The sequence below is a fragment of the Pyxicephalus adspersus genome, chromosome 2 (genome assembly GCF_032062135.1).
Source record: "Pyxicephalus adspersus chromosome 2, UCB_Pads_2.0, whole genome shotgun sequence".
Classification (NCBI taxonomy): Eukaryota; Metazoa; Chordata; class Amphibia; order Anura; family Pyxicephalidae; genus Pyxicephalus; species Pyxicephalus adspersus.
Genome location: NC_092859.1, coordinates 33,011,914 through 33,029,815, shown reverse-complemented (window position 1 = coordinate 33,029,815; position 17,902 = coordinate 33,011,914). Strand labels below are relative to the sequence as shown.

At 38.0% G+C, this 17,902-nt stretch overlaps 1 protein-coding gene across 1 annotated transcript in view; it reads right to left on the bottom strand.

The window, feature by feature from the left end:
• Nucleotides 1–17,780, bottom strand: part of ANO2 (anoctamin 2) — a gene marked incomplete in the record, with an annotated part of 124,425 nt that extends 106,645 nt beyond the window's left edge. The window contains 3 exon segments of the mRNA XM_072398970.1: nucleotides 6,274–6,729; nucleotides 12,118–12,302; nucleotides 17,339–17,780. Coding sequence (XP_072255071.1) covers nucleotides 6,274–6,729; nucleotides 12,118–12,302; nucleotides 17,339–17,501 — 804 coding nt within the window.
• Between the last annotated feature and the right edge of the window lie 122 nt (nucleotides 17,781–17,902).

Sequence of the window (17,902 nt, the reverse complement as noted above, 5' to 3'; positions counted from 1 at the left end):
TGGGGGAAGGGAGATATCGGGGTCAAGGGTTTTACCATTTTCCAATGCAAAATTAGAAAAAAAGGTTTTCCTTAGATACACTTCAAGAAACTTTGCACTTAGGTACAAATGACTAACTGAGTATATGTGGGGACATACCTAAAGTTCATGGCAAGAGAGAGGTCTACATAAAAGAACATTACCAGGGTCCAGAATGTTGTAACAGCAATAGTATTGCCATCATAATCATATATATTATGGCTGATGCACATGACTTCTTTAGGCTGTGGGGTTTTCTCTGCATAACCACAGACAATGGTTTGTTTCTAGAGGTGGGGGGGCTAGACATAGGGGCATGATTGGCAGTGATTCTCCATCAGAAAGTGTTTGGCGAATGTTAGACTCACTGGTTTATTAACTGACCTATACTGAGTAAATTTAAGTGCTGGCTGGATGTACAGCTCAGAGGGCAATAAATCTACACTGCTAAGACAGCTAAACAAATTCTTCTTACAGCACAGCCTATAGATTGGTGACAACGATTCTAAAGTCTCCTCCTCTACATCTGATATCAGCTTTTCCTATTATTGAGTGTCACAGAGCGTACAGGGTCAGTGTAAAGAGCAACTTTCTAACTAATAAGAGGCTAAGAGAGGACTTTTCTATGTTTGATGTGCCCTAAGAACTCCCCTAATTGGGCTCCTTTCCACCCACAGACCACATAGCCACCCACTGAGTTACCATGGTATATCTACACCACTGAGTGCATGCATTTAATGAAGACATTGAAGTGACCTTCAGTTTCTTTATAGGTACCCTCAAAGAAATGTAGAAGTCATTGGATAGAAACTAGGGCTTGTCCCCTCTAATCTAACCTAATTTCCTATAGAAAAAAAATAATACATATATACCAGTATATAGACAAATAAAATACAACAGTAGGGGAAAAAAATAAAATGTCAGTGTGTGACATTCTAGCCACAAGCCAGTATGTTTTGAACAAGACCCTTTACCCAATTGAGACAAAGTAAGGAACATCTAAAGATTGTTTCAGCATAGAAAAGAATACCAACATCATCATCAATATCAAATACAAAAAGCAAAACATGGGAATACATTGTCATATGCTGTTAGATACAGACTTGTGATTTTTTTGGGTTATCCTATAATTGAGCTAATTTTTGCTGAATTTTTAAGGATTTTATGTTATTTTGTGTTGAGCTGTTATTATGAACAATGAGTTGTGCTTGACAGTTAAAGAATTTTAAATACATGTTTGTTTGGTTAGTATGTTGTTTTACTGTGTGTAGTGTTGTTTATTTGAAACACAAGAATCCATGCACTGGATTTAGAAAAATATTTAATGTATTTTTTACATGTAATCTAATGTATAATGTAAACCAAGAGACTAACCTAACATAGGGTTTCAGGAAGGGTTGTGTATTAGTGAAATTATTAAATTAAGGCATATTAATAGAGGTAGTAGGGTTTTTAAGGAGAGTTATTGTAAGGCTTGTGGTTAAAAGATTAGTTCTAGAATTACTGGGAGGGTTAAGCTGCGTACACACGTGCAATTTTTGTTGACAAGTCCAGACAAAGGACTGCACGATGCGTGAACGGTGCTGTACATGTAGCACCATTCATGCTCCATGGAGAGGGGAGGGGGAGAGCGACGGAGCGGCACCCTGCTGCGCGCTCTCCCCCTTCCCTTTCATTAGGATCGGTTGTCGTCCATCGTCCGTGGCACCCTGCTGCGCGCTCTCCCCCTTCCCTTTCATTAGGATCGGTTGTCGTCCATCGTCCGTGGATCCGCCAGGACGGTCGTTCGGACGATGGACGACACCGACTGTACACACGGCAGATTTTCGCCCAATATCTGGCCGATGCCGATTATCGGGCGATAAAAATCTGACGTGTGTACGCAGCTTTAGTGTGATGGGGACGAGGAGGGTTAGAGAGAGGTTAGTGCTAAAATTACAGTTAGTGTGACAGTAATATGGACTTTGGAGTTATAGTTGAAGGTTATAGAGAGTTTTTTAGCCTTACAGTGAGTACATGGGGTGATATAGAGGGCAATGGAGTTAAGGTTACATACAGAGTTAATGTAAGGGTTACGGGGGTGGGGGATTACTGTAGGGTTATATAGAGGGTTAGTGGAAAGTTAGACTTACATACAGTGATATTGTAAATGATAAGTACTTCACTTTCTTTGCTAATATGTCAATAATACTGTATAGTGGCCAAGACAAGCATTGTTTACAATACACAATAACCAATAAGTCACAGAAATCCTAAAACAACCACCCAGGTATAAAGCTACAATTACTATCATTATATACAATAAAGAAAAAAAACAACTTTGTACTGTTATAGCAATCATTACACTGTATAGCTACAATTGCTGAATCACCCAGGTTCCCCCATGATAGTCTATCTTCTCCAGTCTTGGAGAACCTTAATAAATCAAGACCATTGCATTCAGGATACAGTGACCAGTATACCAAACAATCATGCTTGCCATTACAATTCTTTGCATGATAGCCATGTCACAATGATTATCACAATATGAACATCACAATGAGCAGTGTGCTATATATCTCTTCTTGATCAGCAGCCTTATACATCCCACAATATTCACTATACTATTCAACTCAATACAATCAGCAAATCATGAAAACAAATTAAATATATCATGGCTTGATGGAGGGTAACAATGACGTTTGTACAGCTTCTAGAGGTCACCATATTGTTTATTTTTCAATGGTGATGAGATAATGTTAAAAAAACAGCTTTACTTTTAAATGGACTGTACATGGCCAACACAGGGAGTTTTCATTTGACGTCAGTCTTGTTGTACTCTTGTGGTACAAACAGATGGGCAGTAATCCTGATTTATCCTGATCTATCCTGACATGTAAGGGGTCTCTTGAGACAGGAGATAACTATTCATTTAAACAAAGGAAATCAACGGAGGTTGATGACAGACAGTAAGATGTTGGAATAATTAGAATGCAGATTAGACACTTCACAAATGGAAGAAAACATGATCTGCATCATTAGTGCTACAGATAAAGATCCACTCTGAGAAAAGGGCTTAGCCACTGCTAACTCTGCTGGGCCTAAAGGGATATAGAAAGAAAACATACCAATCTCCCCTATTTTTGTATTGTGGCTGTTTTGTCATCTGCATAGTGTATGTTAGACTCAAGCCTTGTGCCACTATGTAAAGTAAATCCAAACCCAATTACTAATATAATATATAAACTTTAACATGCCATTTCAAACATTTTTCAAACTTTTCAAACTTCAAATCTATCACTTTCATTAAAATATTTTCAGTTGGTCCTGTAATGAAGGTCCTTGTTTAGATTGACTGTCTCCCAGTTGTGCTCCTGCTTATTACAAGTGGCAGGGCTACAGCCATAGCAGGATATATGGCTTCTTTAAAGCCTGGTTGGGACTTAGTTGGAGCAGTGTGGTGGCACAGGACTGACTAACAGTGTAGGGGCACAGGACTGACCAGCAATGTAGGGGCAAAACACTGACTAGTAATGTAGGGGTAAAGGAAGAACAAGCAGTGTAGGGGCAAAGGAATGACTAGCAGTGTGGGGGCACAGGACAAACCAGCAGTGTAAGGGCACAGGACTGACTAGCACAGTGGGGGCAAAGGAATGAACAGCAGTGTGGGGGCACAGGACAAACCAACAGTGTAGGGGCACAGGACTGACTAGGGCACAGGACAAACCAACAGTGTAGGGGCACAGGACTGACTAGCACAGTGGGGGCAAAGGAATGAACAGCAGTGTGGGGGCACAGGACAAACCAGCATTGTAGGGGCACAGGACTGGCTATCACAGTGGGAGCAAATGAATGACAAGCAGTGTGGGGGCACAGGACAAACCAGCAGCGTAGGGGCACAGGACTGGCTAGCACAGTGGGGTCAGAGAAATGACTAGCAGTGTGGGGGCAAAGAAAGGACTGTCGTACATGACAGATTCTTTTTTAAGAAGGGAGGGGACTCTATAAAAGTGTTGCCATGGGGCCTTAATAACACATAATATCTCTGTTAGAGAGCCAGAGCAATGATGTGCACACAATGCTATAGTAAGTACATATAGAAAGGAAGTGATTGAAAGAGGATAGAGGGGATAAAGTGCTGAGATACAAAATGTATTTTTTATGACAAAAATTTGGAAATGAGATATGTTACACAAAACTTTAGAACACTATATGAAGAATGTCTTCATATTAAATTCACCTAGAAAAATCTGGGGTGGCTGGTCCTAAACCTTTTTTATTGCTTGTTAAGAAGCAATAAAAGAGTCACAGAGGTTCACATGAAGATCAACATATTGACAAAAAACATTGTTATATTGGGCGTTAATTGTACAGGCCATCCGGGTCATAATAACACACATTTTCTGCCCTGTATTTTTCATGTTGTGGAAATAACAGCAAAGTCTTGTGACAGTCATTGGAGGGACTCACTGTGCGCAGCTGAGACCCAGCAAGTCAGCTATGATGCAAACATTCCCCGAGGAGGTCACTGACTATACAGTGTCTGTATCAATGCAGGAGAGGTATACAGGAGATGTTCTTCAATATGACAGTGAAAGGTTTCTCACCAAGAGACACCTCTGCTATTTCTGGGCTTTATGTTTCTCCTAGGTACACATACAGTCAAGCCAAGGCAGTGACTATATTTTCTCACTTTGTGAATGTATTATTAATATTATTATGGCATATTCATATCCAGAATAAAACACATAATATGTTCTAGCTTACAAGTCCTTATAAGTAATGACTGCATTGTATTTTGGCTAAGTACATTTTTTAAATACAAATACCTGTTAATCCTATCGCAAGTCCTAAACTAAACTGACATTCAAATTTCTCAATATCATTAGCCATCTGAATTCTCTCCATGAATTACAAAGCACTTTTCCTCTACATTGTGAAGAAGAGGCTAGAGGGATGTTTTCTGTAGCCCTAAAAAGCTGTGTGTTCTAAGGTGGTAACACTTCTTCATAAATCCATCAAGGTTCCCCCATGATTTTCTAGATTCTCTGGTCTTGGAAAGCTTGAACAAATCAGGCCCACAGTGTTGAATATAACACCAAATGGGTGGCAACTACAGACTAAATCAAACAGGATACTGTTCACAATATCAGCATTAGGGGTACCAACCAGAAGAATGCTTTAATGTTAAGTATTAGTAAGCAATTAGCGACTCAGATGATGATGAGCTAATGTTTTGCTAGGTACATTTGTTAGATGGACAGGGGAACCATGTGCGTCCTGAGCACAGACAGAAGAGGGACCAGTGCACCAAAGCAGAAATACATGAACATGTACTGGTCAGTGGTCTGAAGCCAGTCAATTCCAATTGATAATTTATTACCACTTATTGTCAAATAAAACTACAAGATAAAATATTGAATTCACTCACCAACATTTCTCTGTAATAATCTCCACTACATTTAATATGAAACTTATTTATTTTTAATATAAAAAAAACCCAGCTAGTATTTTGTAGCAACACTAAACAATACTATCCTATATTAAATTTTATAAAATTACACATTCTAGCCATCTGAGCCCACAGTCCATGTTCTACACCAAAATCTTGTAAAAACATTGTCATGCAGATCTTGCTTTACTACCTTTTCTGGCAGGATAAATTATCACCAGCCAGGAAGTGAGGTGAAACCTGCAACAGAGATCAATACATTTCTGTAATGGTGGGCTTTGGGTGTAGGTATCATTTAATTTTTTGAGGGTGGAGGCTAAATGGGCTTTGTATGGGCTTGTTTATTAAAATTTTACCAAGAGAAAGTATTCCAAAGGGTAGCCATTTTTGTTTGTATGGCTTGAAGTATTAGTTGGGACAAATCGAGGGCAAAGGTGGCCCCAAGAGCAGAGCAATCCACATTCACTGGGGTTCTGATATATACTCCAAGCTCTCACCATCAGTGCTGTCAAGAACCAGGGGTTCCAGAGAACCAAAGATATGAAAGTATTACATAATTATCTTTATGTCTGGGTTGTCCTTGTTAACATGTCTTATAGTTAAACAACAATATTTCAATTCCATCAAAATTCCTTAAAATATAACAAAATGTAACTTTGAATGATAAACCCATGAAGTTCAAGAAAATATATCCAGGAGGATATGCTTGTCGATACATCCATTGTCTTTGCTGATTTACCATGGTAGACCTTTTAAGCAACTTAATGTATTTGTGACAAGAGAATGAGTGCTTGGGTTTATTTTTCAAGCAAGTCCCTACTCACCTCAAGGTCTTTTTCCAACTCTAGTCCAGCTTCTTTAAGATTTTGTTCAAACTCCTCCCGTTGACACCTCTTCTCCTCTTCAAGGGCATCTTGGTGGCTCATTTCTACCACCACCACTTCATGAGGATGACATGATGAGTTTCCATTTGTAGCAAGTTGATGGTCCTGGTTCTGTGGTTTTTGTTGATCATGTCCTTTAGTTTTCTGTTGCTGGTTAAGTAATTCCCCAGGAAGAGGTTGTTCTGGAGGTGTTTTCCCTATTTCTTCTGGGGTTACTGAATTCCCATTGGAAACAATAACTGCTGGAGGCCTGTGGTTAGTGGGGGATCCATTGTGTTGGGTTGACCGATGTCGGTAATGGTAGGTAAGGACATAGTCAACTTTCCTTTTGCCATCACCAAAATGCTTACCACTTGGTGTAATCTCCTGGTTTCCATCCACATAATTGTTAACAACCTGCAAAGAAGAATTCAAAATAATGAGTAAAACCTCTTGGGAGCAGAATACACAAACAGAAAAGTGATCCAGAATATTACCTGGGTGACTAAAAAGAAGCCAATAAACAAACAGAACCCAAATTACATTTTACATTCCTAATAAAGCTATGGCATGGGAAAAAAAAACTGTAAGTGTGTCCAACTGAAATGATAAGAGGAAAACATACGGATAGTAGAAGATAGTTGTACATAAAGTCTAATATATACAGTAATTCACCTCTATCCTAACAGGAAATCATATTTGATCGTAGGTCAATTTTATTTTATTCTTACTAAATGTATGTTTATATATGCATGTAATTTGTTAACTGTTTGTATAAAATATTTATTTTACATATACCGGTAAATTGTATGACAAGACGCCTTCATCACTTTCAATTTACAAGTACATTTTTTTATTAGAAAGCCCAGCTCTTACTAAATGCTTATTGGTTATCTTTGCAGTCTTAAAATTCAGACAGATCCATAACAAGGGTAGTCCGAAGGCTAACTTCTGCTTTATTAACTGCTAACTGCCTCCAAACACCCCCCTCCCCACATCCACTCAAAATAAAACTCTTAACACTTCCATGGAGGTAAATGGTCATGGAAGCATTTTACTATTGGTGTAATCCACAATAAATGGCAATACCTACGATCCATGAATATCACCCTGATAATTCACTCTGATATAGTTGGAGGTATTTGAAGGCAACGTAGGAACAAAAATATATTCCCTGTGTCTGCAACACACTTTTACCCATGTTAGTGCTCCAGCTTCAACACAGTGGATTGGGTACTATATTAACTTACCACAGGCAAGTACATGTCATTACGAGTTGATCATAATAAATAAAAGCCACCACAGCCATTTTTGCATAACTGAAAACTGACTACCTTCAAAAACCTCACTTCATTCAGAAACAGTTAGAGCTAGCCTGGAAGCAACTCAGTTCAATTTCAGAACCTAGTGTATTATAGTGGAATTGCCCCTTGCAGCTATACATAATAGCTTTTTCCTTGTAAGCTTTAGCTTTCCACAAATTTTTGAATCCCATGAAAATTTCAACCTATTTAGCCAAAATAGTATTTGTGTAGTCAGGTACTTACAGAACATCTGTGTTCAGTAAGGTCTAAATCTAGGCCACTTGAGTTCCTTTACACCATGTTCATCAAATCAGGCTGTACTGACTGGACATTGAAGGGCTACACAAATACTACATACAAAATACACAATACTTCTTCTAAAAAAAAAAAAAAAAAAGATACTGAGAACTCTACCAGTGTGTCTGATCTCAGCTCTTCTTTTCCAAAGAATTTACTGAAGTTGAGGTGATTGTCAACTGCAATTTCTCCAAACCTTAATGATATTCTATTTGATCTATATTTTATCTCAGCATGTACCTAGATTCTTATGTTTAATTAATTATGTTTCCAAGTCACACACAGTTTCTAAAAACTTAAATATACCCTTAAAGCACCTTTGGGCCACCAGACAGGGGATATCATTCAAAAAGAATAAGCTAACAACTTTGAAAGCAAGGTTTGAGATGATAGATGATTTAAAGTAATTGTGTTTAAGTTTTTTAAATTATTTGACATTCAAACTCTTTAAAATGTGCACACATGCATTTCCTTGTATACCCCCGCTTCAACTTTATTATGTCAGTTTATACTTCCTTCACAATTCTTGCTGCCTTTTGACCATAACCCAATCATTTACCAGGTTACTAGTCATCAGGGTGTGCTTTTGACAAAGGAAGCCTTTCCCAAGATGTCTACGCAAAGATTGGTTATATATATATATATATATATATGTATATATATGTAGTACACTAGTGTAGTGTTCTATCTTAATAGACATTTTCTGTAAGGGCCTGCATGTAATGTATGCATGTACCCAGAACCCATTTCTCCTTATGGAGAGTGTGATTTAAATTTTATAATGAAACCAAAGCACGACAAAATTAAATGTCTCAGTAAAGACAAGGATGTTTTCTGTACTTATTAACAGACAAAACTGATATCCCTATAATTGATTCGTCAAAACTAAGAGGCAGCTGCTTTCAACATAAGGATAATTTCTAAATTATTCAGGGCAACTGATAAAACCCTCCAATGTCTTTTCTGTCTATTTTAAAATGTAATCCAGATTATGTGCACATTTTAATCATAAACTCAAAAAAGTGTTATATTTTTTCATACAGCAAATAAAATAAACCATGATACATTGTTATATTACATTTCTTAATTTTAATTATTCAGATGAACCAACTTACAAAATAGAACCTTCAAACATATTATTGCAAAACCAAGGATGGCGTAAATTTTATATTTTTAACAGGCAGAGAATTTATCCACAGAAATGTGGTTACATTCAACATACATTATTATATATTGTTTTTCTACCTCTGCTCAGTTCACCTTTATAAATTATTTCAAAGCATCCCCTCCCCTCACACAACCTATACTTACTGGAAGTCCTTGTAGGCTTTCCGGATCCATTTTAGAAACTAAACTCAAACAGGCAATCTATCCTTCCACCTCCTGTGAACAAGAATCAGCAATACAATTGCACAGGGAGTTGAGCCTTTGTCATCCTCTCGGTTTTACAAGAGATGGGACCCATGAAATGTGATCCATTGTCAAAAGAAACAGGATCCTGGGAGTTTCAGCTCGCTGTGGAAGTTGGTGACCTTCAATGGACGAGCACTTTGGCAGAACTTGCTCTGCTGTGAACGATCAGCAGAAAGTCCTCTCTTCTCTGTTGGATAAGTGTAAATCTGGGCGCTGTTCGCTCATTGCCTTGGCACCTAATCTTCCCAGGTAAAGCTATCTCCATAGAGACACTGGGAACATGAAGCAGCTCTTAGATCCCAGGGGGATGAGGCCTGGGAATGGAGGCAATCATACCTGAGAAGTGATTATTAAGCTGGAGAAAGGAGCGAGCCTCTCCAGGCAGCTGAGGTTTTATAACTCCACAACAGAAACAAGAATGATATACAAATGCAATAACAAGTTTAGAAAAACTCTGCACAATATGGACATCTTTGTGGTTTTTTATTGCGCATTTAATGCTTCAGGCTGTCCTGGGAACACAGATTTAGTATAAGGGCATTTAGATTTTTTTAAGTGGCCCATCGTCTTTCTACAACGAGAACAATTCAATATTAATTTACCCTTTACATGTTTACAACTCCATCTTGGACCATGTTGTAACTTGAAGGTAAAATGTGACCAAACTTTACATTCCTTGTAACAGAACCAAGCTTTACTTTTGGGTTGGTAGCAGTTTTTCAAACTTGCTCAAGCAGAGCAGTATCTCTTTCTCTTGTAAAGTGCAATATTTAACAAAAAAATGACTGTCGCCAAAATTCATAATCTCCCACAAATTACACTGAGGTCGATGTGGAACAAGGATTTATTTGTGTAAAAGAGTGGAATTTGGTAAGGTAAATGAAAATCAGTAAAATGTCAGTAAAATAAGCCACATTGTTAGTGTCATTGGCAACAAAATATCCCAGCATTAGTATTGGTGCCAGCAACAAGAGTCATTTCCAGCAATAACCCCTAGCCAGTGTCAGAGCCAGCAATGACAACAGCCCAGTAAGTTTTGAAGCCACCAATTTCTCTTAGCAAATGTCAAGGCCAGCAATGACTGTTCCATCCAGCACAAAGAACTCCAGCAAGCACAAATAACACCCAGCCAACACATTGACCCTCAACCCACACAATGACCCCCAGCCAACAAAAATGACCCCAGACAGTACAATGACCTCCAGCCTCCTAGACAACACAAAATAAATTCCAGGTAGCACAAATAACCCTCCACAGCCTGCACAAATATGTGAGGTGACACAAATAAAGGGGGATTCAGCTCAGTCAGGAAAGGTAAAAGAAGGTTTATTTTTGTTTTATTATTATTAGGTAAGTTAGTCACTTAGTATTTCAATCTCTACTAGTTTGGACTGTTAGACATGAGTCTTTAATGCTACCTAACATTCAATGTGCCCCCAACACTAATCACTTACCTCAGCCTGTCTTTACTTGACTTAAACCTTAAGCAAATACATTATTACCTAAAACCTAAACTTATTATTATTATTATTACTTAAACCTAACTTAAACCCTAAGCCCCATATTGCCCACTTAAAATGACAGATGTACCTCAACAGGACTGAATCAGGATTGCATCAGTCATCTAGCCCTGATAAGCACACCAACTACTCCAGAATGTTGGTGACCTTATGGTGATTATTATCTAGGTCTGTATTCATCCTTAATTCTTTTCTCCAGGTTTTGTAAAAAAGCAATTCCAGAATAAAGAAATAAACTAATAACTGAACCAATCAGTGCAAACAAATATAGTTCCTTGTTAAAGTCATAAAGAACACTCAATTACATTTCTATTCACTGCCAAGAAAATCTCACCATGTGTGCAATGTTGTTCACTGATCCCCTTTATCTAACCTTTCCAGCATCCCCCTGGTTAATATTCTATTTCAGCTGGAATGTTTGGAGAAACATGTGACCTCCTCATGCCTAGCAGCCAATGCCTAGGCCCATGCATTGTCTAATCCCCAAAGGAGTGATGTCATTGCTACTCCTGTTCTCTGAGATCAGTACGTTCAGCTGGCTGCAATTGAGGAAGGTGTATTTAAAAAGTCCAGGCAGGGTGAGTTGGGGGTGGGTAGAGAACCTTGGTAACGGCCCATGGTCAGTGGCGGAGTCTCTTTAATTTCTTGATCAACCTATGAATTTTATGAGATTTTTTTTTCTTCAGAATAGTGTACCATTAAGCAGGGTAGCAATAGCCTATGAGCAAATAATTTCAACACACTGATAGCCTTTACCTTAGACTGTATGTACCAAAATTTTGCAATGACCTGCATTAAACACACTTGGATTAACATCTGTTTTTATGTGTTTTATTGCTGTGCATTTTTATAATGAGTTTGAACACAGCATGTTCTACTTTTACCAAATGAGCACCAATGCAACACATTAGTGTGAACTAAGTCTACTCTTTACAAGGTATTTTGGTTTGTGATTGAATTGGGCTCTTGCTAGATTACCTCCATACCCCTCTGAAATAAACTATAAACACTAGTTTGAACCATTGATAGAGAAACAGCAGAATCCTGGATTCTAAACTCTTCAGGGCAGGGTCCTCCCCTCCTCTCGTGTCACAGTCTGTATCTGTCTGTCATCTGCAACCCCTATTTAATGTACAGCGCTGCGTAATATGTTGGTGCTATATAAGTACTGTTTATTAACAATAATAATCCTGCTAAGAACCAAACAACTGTATCAGGAAACAGACATTTTAAGAAATAATCTATACGATTTCACCAAAAAGCTGACTTACTGAGCTATTGTGGCCATCCACACAAGAGGAATCGAATGCTCCATTGATGTTGCCTTGATGCGGGTATGTGTTGGGAAGGTACTGAGTGACTGTGAGGTATTTAGATTTTGGTGGGGTGGAAGGACTACCGACGGCTGTTCTCTGCTGTTGTCCATTGTTCAGCTGAGTGACAGATAATGGAATCTCTGCAAAATAAACACAGTATGAATGTAAAACCCAATAATTAAAATCTTACATCAGCCTGTTATTGTAATTTTGAAAAAAATGTTTTTTTTTTCTTCAAATCTGCAACTTCCAATAAAATACCTTGTGATCCTACAATCAATATCCCTGTTCAGACACTTTCTGTTATGGAGTGACAACACTCTGTCCTTGTCTCCCAATTTTGCCCCTGTGTTGTTACCCTGGCTTCTGGAAAAAGTGAACACATTATTGTGCTAACATTGCAGTGACCCACTGTTGGCACCAAAGGAAACCCAGCTTAAGAAAACAAACTGATGATCAGATGATCATAGACTTAATATTATAGCATGAGGAATACACTGCAGAGATGGAGACATAATCTTGCCCCTGTACAAAGCATTGGTCAGACCACATCTGGAATATGCAGTCCAGTTTTGGGCACCAGTTCACAAAAAGGACATTGTGGAATTGGAGAGAGTGCAGAGAAGGGCAACTAAACTAATAAAAGGACTGTGGAGGAGCTCAGCTATGGGGAGAGATTAGCTGAACTGAATCTATTCTCCCTTGAGAAGAGACATATAAGGGGGAATATGGTCACCCTGTATAAATATATAAATGGACCATATAAAGAACTCCCTTCTCATTTATTCACTTTGAGACATTACAAAAAACAAGAGGGCACTCTTTGCGTCTGAAGGGAAGGAAGTTTAAGCTCCGGATAAGGAAGGGTTTTTATACCGTAAGGTCTGTGAAAATGTGGCCCCCTAAGGAACTTGTTTCAGCAACTACTATAAATTGCGTTAAGAAAAAGATGGATGTTTTTCCAGAAGTACAGAATATAACTGGGTATTAGGCTTTAAAGTAAAGATAGCAGAGACTGTTGATCCAGGGAACATCTGATTGCCCCATGGAATCAGGAAGGAACTTTTTTCCCCTGTTGGAGCAAATTGAGTTTTTTTTGCCTGAGTTGTTTTTTGCCTTCCTCTGGATCAATGTCCATAGGGTTTTATATCTGGGATATGTTTATTTCCCTAGTGGTTGAACTTGATGGACTTATGTCTTTTTTTACCTGACCTACTATGTAACTATAACTTACTATGTAAAGTCTATACGGTAGCTGCATGGCTGCTTCTCACCTTCCCTGCAATCACTTGCCACATCTTCCTTTGTCACATCCCTATTGCTGCCTCTTACTTAGAAGCACTGAGTATTTTGCAGTGGAAGAGACAGAGGAAGGAGCACTGGAGAGATGAGTGTCAGTGAGCCAAGGTGGACAGTTATACAAAGACAGTTTTGTTAAAATGTGAATTTATGTGAGTTACTTCAACATGCCAATTCACATCTATACATTCTGGTGTAGAAAAACCTGCACATCACAATGCACTATAGTATGCAAACTGTGCTGCAGTGTATTTCAGAGCTGTTCGTTTGCACTATTACTGTAGCAGGCACTACATGGCACCACAATGCACATGCTCTGAATTGTGGTGTTCTGCGTTATTTTGTTTCTGCTTTATGATTCCCTGCTGGTCCATTCAAAATGAATAGGTTGCCTTAGCACAATAAATTATAACACAAAATAATGTATTAAAGTTGATTTACTAAAGGAACTTAGGCTGTTCACATAGCAAAATGAATTGTCCCCTTCCAAGGCTTCACTTCACTTAGCTTTTAAATGAGATGAAGCTCAATCCTCTTCAATCATCCAATCACAAGTAGGTTTTTCTTTTTGTTTTTTTGGAATGTGATTGGGCATTGTTTGCAAAGCTAGACTGTGTGCAAGAAAAAGGATGAAAAGGGCCACATGACAGGGTGCAGGGGGGGGAGTTAGAAAAGGAGTAAGAGAGAGAAGGGTGGCATAGGTCATGCTCACCTGATTGGTGGGGAATAGCCAGTCAGTGGAAAGTTAGGTCAGCACGGTGGGGGTGGATAGTCAGTTGGAGCTGGAAGACTCTTCCTCTATGAGGGATTATTTTGAGGTTTTAATTTTGTAGTGGTTGATTGTCACGGTAGCTAGGTGAACGGTGTAAGGTCCATGAAGGAGTTGCAGTTGGTATTCAACAAGTGGTAGGAAACCATCAGTTTTGTCATTCCTTAGGAATGGGTTATTTGTTAATATGTACAGAGAGTGTGATGTTATGTTATGAAGAGTGTTTTATACATTATATTGTGTTAATAAAAGGCTGTTTTTCCAAAAATTACTAAGTGCTGTGTTATTGGGTTAGTTGGGTGGTGGTTGGGAAAGTAACCCCCATCTATTCTACCATGTGAACTATCAACACATTCACTAAGCTGAGTGAATTATCTCTTGCAAGGTGAAAGTTCACTGTAATAACAAAAGTGCTAGGCCTAGATGCAAGGGATTAGTTAGAGAGTTGATTGGTTGAGGTTAGAGAGGGGAATCTGGGCATGGAGGAAAGTGCAAGAAAAGAAATCACTGAATCATTGGCTGATGTAGAGAGAACATCCCACCCTTCCTCCCATTAGTAATATTTACAGCTTTAGCATTGATTACAACAGGGATGTTGATGTTTGAGGTCTCAGAGGTCAGTTGTCTTTGGTGGTATTCGAGAATGGTTGGGGATCCAATCCTTTGGTAAGGTGTCATCTAAGTTGCAAGGATAATTAGTATAATAAACTACTAAGGCCAGGGTGGGTCTGTGTATGGTTGATTGTAGCACCCAAGGTGGTGTAGTGCAGCTGGGGACCATAAATATCAATTCAATGAAGATCCTAAATAATGCACAGACAGGCAAATTTTTAGGTATATATATATATATATATATATATATATATATATATATATTCTGGCGTACAGAAAATAAACAGCTAAAGTTGTGTACTTTGAGTTTTTAGGATAATAGAGTAAGGTTTTGACGAGGCAGCCGGTGTGGGAAATCTGGGGGTCCCCCTAAGCTACCCTGATCATGTGAGTTGAATGGCACCTTGAAAAAAGCACTGCACATTCAATTCGGGTCTGCTGTAGTTCATTGACAGCATATCATTACAGGATTGTAGCTTTATTATAAAAGCACTGTCACAACATGTTTGGGGGTCACGATGGATCCTTTCCTGAAGGCAACATAGTGCCAGCCACTAACCATTGATCATCTTACTGGAGACCCACCCTAAGCATCCTTTAGGTTATTTAAAGGTACCACCAATGCCTAAATTTATGCTTTTACCTGGAAAATACAGCATTTGACAAAAAGGCTTTGTTTCATTCGCTTGACTTGCTTTTTAATTTATCAGTTAAAACAGCAAATATTTTGATTAGTAGAAAGCTGTCAGGAGTTGTAACCTTCTACCCCACATTGTGTTCAAACACAAAAACATTTTTGTCTTTAGATACACAATAAACTTGGGAAGAAAATGTGTAGTTTTATCTTTTATTGGGTGACTGAAGTTAAAGCTGAACTCCAGACAATTAGCTAAATACACAGATGATATACATAAAATCTAAACACGATTAAATCTAGTCTTGAGATTTACACAATTTTGTAGCACAGTACAGCCCTGTCTGAAAGGGCAGGAGACATTTCTGTGCCACAGGCATGATTTACATGGATGGTCATAGTTGCAGACATTCATGTAATAGGTGTTTGACTGTAGCATAATTCTTGATGCCAGGACTAGACCACACCTGTCATAATAAATCCTTCCTTAAATAACACTTATAAGTCGTGTCTCTGCTGAATGGACTGTGAAAGGAGAAGCAGCAGACTGATGAAGTTGTTTCTCTATTAACATGCTCATTGCACTACAATACAGATAATTGACTCCTTTGGTTCATCTCCCTCCTTCAATCTAGGTTTAGCTGTACAAGCACAGCAAAACACTGATACCAATTCAATTTCTGGTATTGCCTTTATGTTTAAATGTAATGATGTTAAATAATGTATAATAATTGCTAAGCTGCTTTATTTTTGTACATTATATATTTGCTTAAACCCAAGGTTCTGGGACCTTCCTTACATTCTTTTTTATTGCATTATACAATTTTGTAAACAGTATCAAAACCCACATTAGACAAGCAATGGAATACAATTGGTGTTTTTGTGCACAAGTAGTAATGATTATTGTTAAAAGTTGGTTGGTATAGACAGTGATCAAAGGTCATAGTGTTTTGGGGGTCATTGACTGGAAGATAAGAAGCCAAGGCATGGTCTTATATACAGTCTGTAGTTCACTTGTCATTCATTGAATAATAGGCAGCATAACAGCTGCTTTCTAATGTTTTAAAGTGCATTTTTATCATTGATATCTATACACATTATACATATAATAATTAAACAATTTAATTTTTATTAATTAAAAACCAAAGCTCAACAATGGTGCAATACCTCTAATAGTGTTAAACAATTCTTTCTGCTAGGAGACTTCAGGTCAGACGACACAACCATAACATTATCCTCGGCCATTGTAAGCACATACAAATATCCAACCCCATTAATTATGAAAGAAACAACCTTATATTAACCACCTGCTGTAGAAAACATCTTGCTTTAAATTTTCCCTCAATCCAATGTTCATTCTTTGTTCTTTAACCTTTAATAACAGACTTGGTCAAAAACTCATAGCATTTTTTTTTATTTCAAATTCCATTATTTACATAACCTGTCAATTAACCAGTAGGATCAATTTATGTATTTGCATAAAACTCAAACATAAATGCTGAGCATTATTTACAGCACCACAGGGATTATAAATTATATTTATTGTAAACATAGACATTGACCTTGTCCCCAAGAATCTTAAGCCCAATTATTTGAAATATTATATGAACACATGAAAAAATTAAAGTTATAAAAAAAATTGAATGGTAAAGGAAATAATCATTCCATGATTTGATCTCCACGTCAGTGAATCAGGAATATCTTACATACTTGTTGCACCTGCTGCAGTATTTCAAAAAGATATAGTTTGATTGAAAAGTATTATGACACCTACTCAACAGGAAGAATATCTAGAAGTGTCATTTACACGGGATAGGAAAAAAAAACATCTATAATCAATACTTTAGAAAGGATAAACTCACCAGTTAGTTGTGCAGGGGGAGCTTCCATATTGCTCAAAGGGATTTGCAGGTTCGAAGTGGAGACAAAGCTAATAGGATGATGGGGATGTGCTGTTACTGTGTACAATCTGCTCCTGCTTCTAACCCGTCTTAATTTTCCAATGGTGCTGGCTGCTAATTCCATCCCAGCTCGGATCTCATTTAGGCAAACATCGAGTGGAACTAATTAGCCAGGCCTTCTGCTACGTAATCAACAACGTAGAACAATAACAGTTAAAAAAAAAAGTAAAGACCACTGACATAAAAAAACAGCACTTATGGCACCTATTGATGATCAGGTGCAGAACATACTTTGAAGACCTGACCATCAAGGTAAACCATTGTTAGACATCACATTAAAAAAAAAAGAATTCCATAGACAAAAATACACAAAAGGCCGATATTATGGAAAATCCAAAGAAAAAAGTAATCCAATAAGCATGAATACTCAATTCCTGTTCCCTGTATGCTGTGGTATTGTTGAATTGAGAACAATGCTCTTTGCAATTCATAAGAGAGCTTCTGCTATAGTGTATGCAGAGAGAA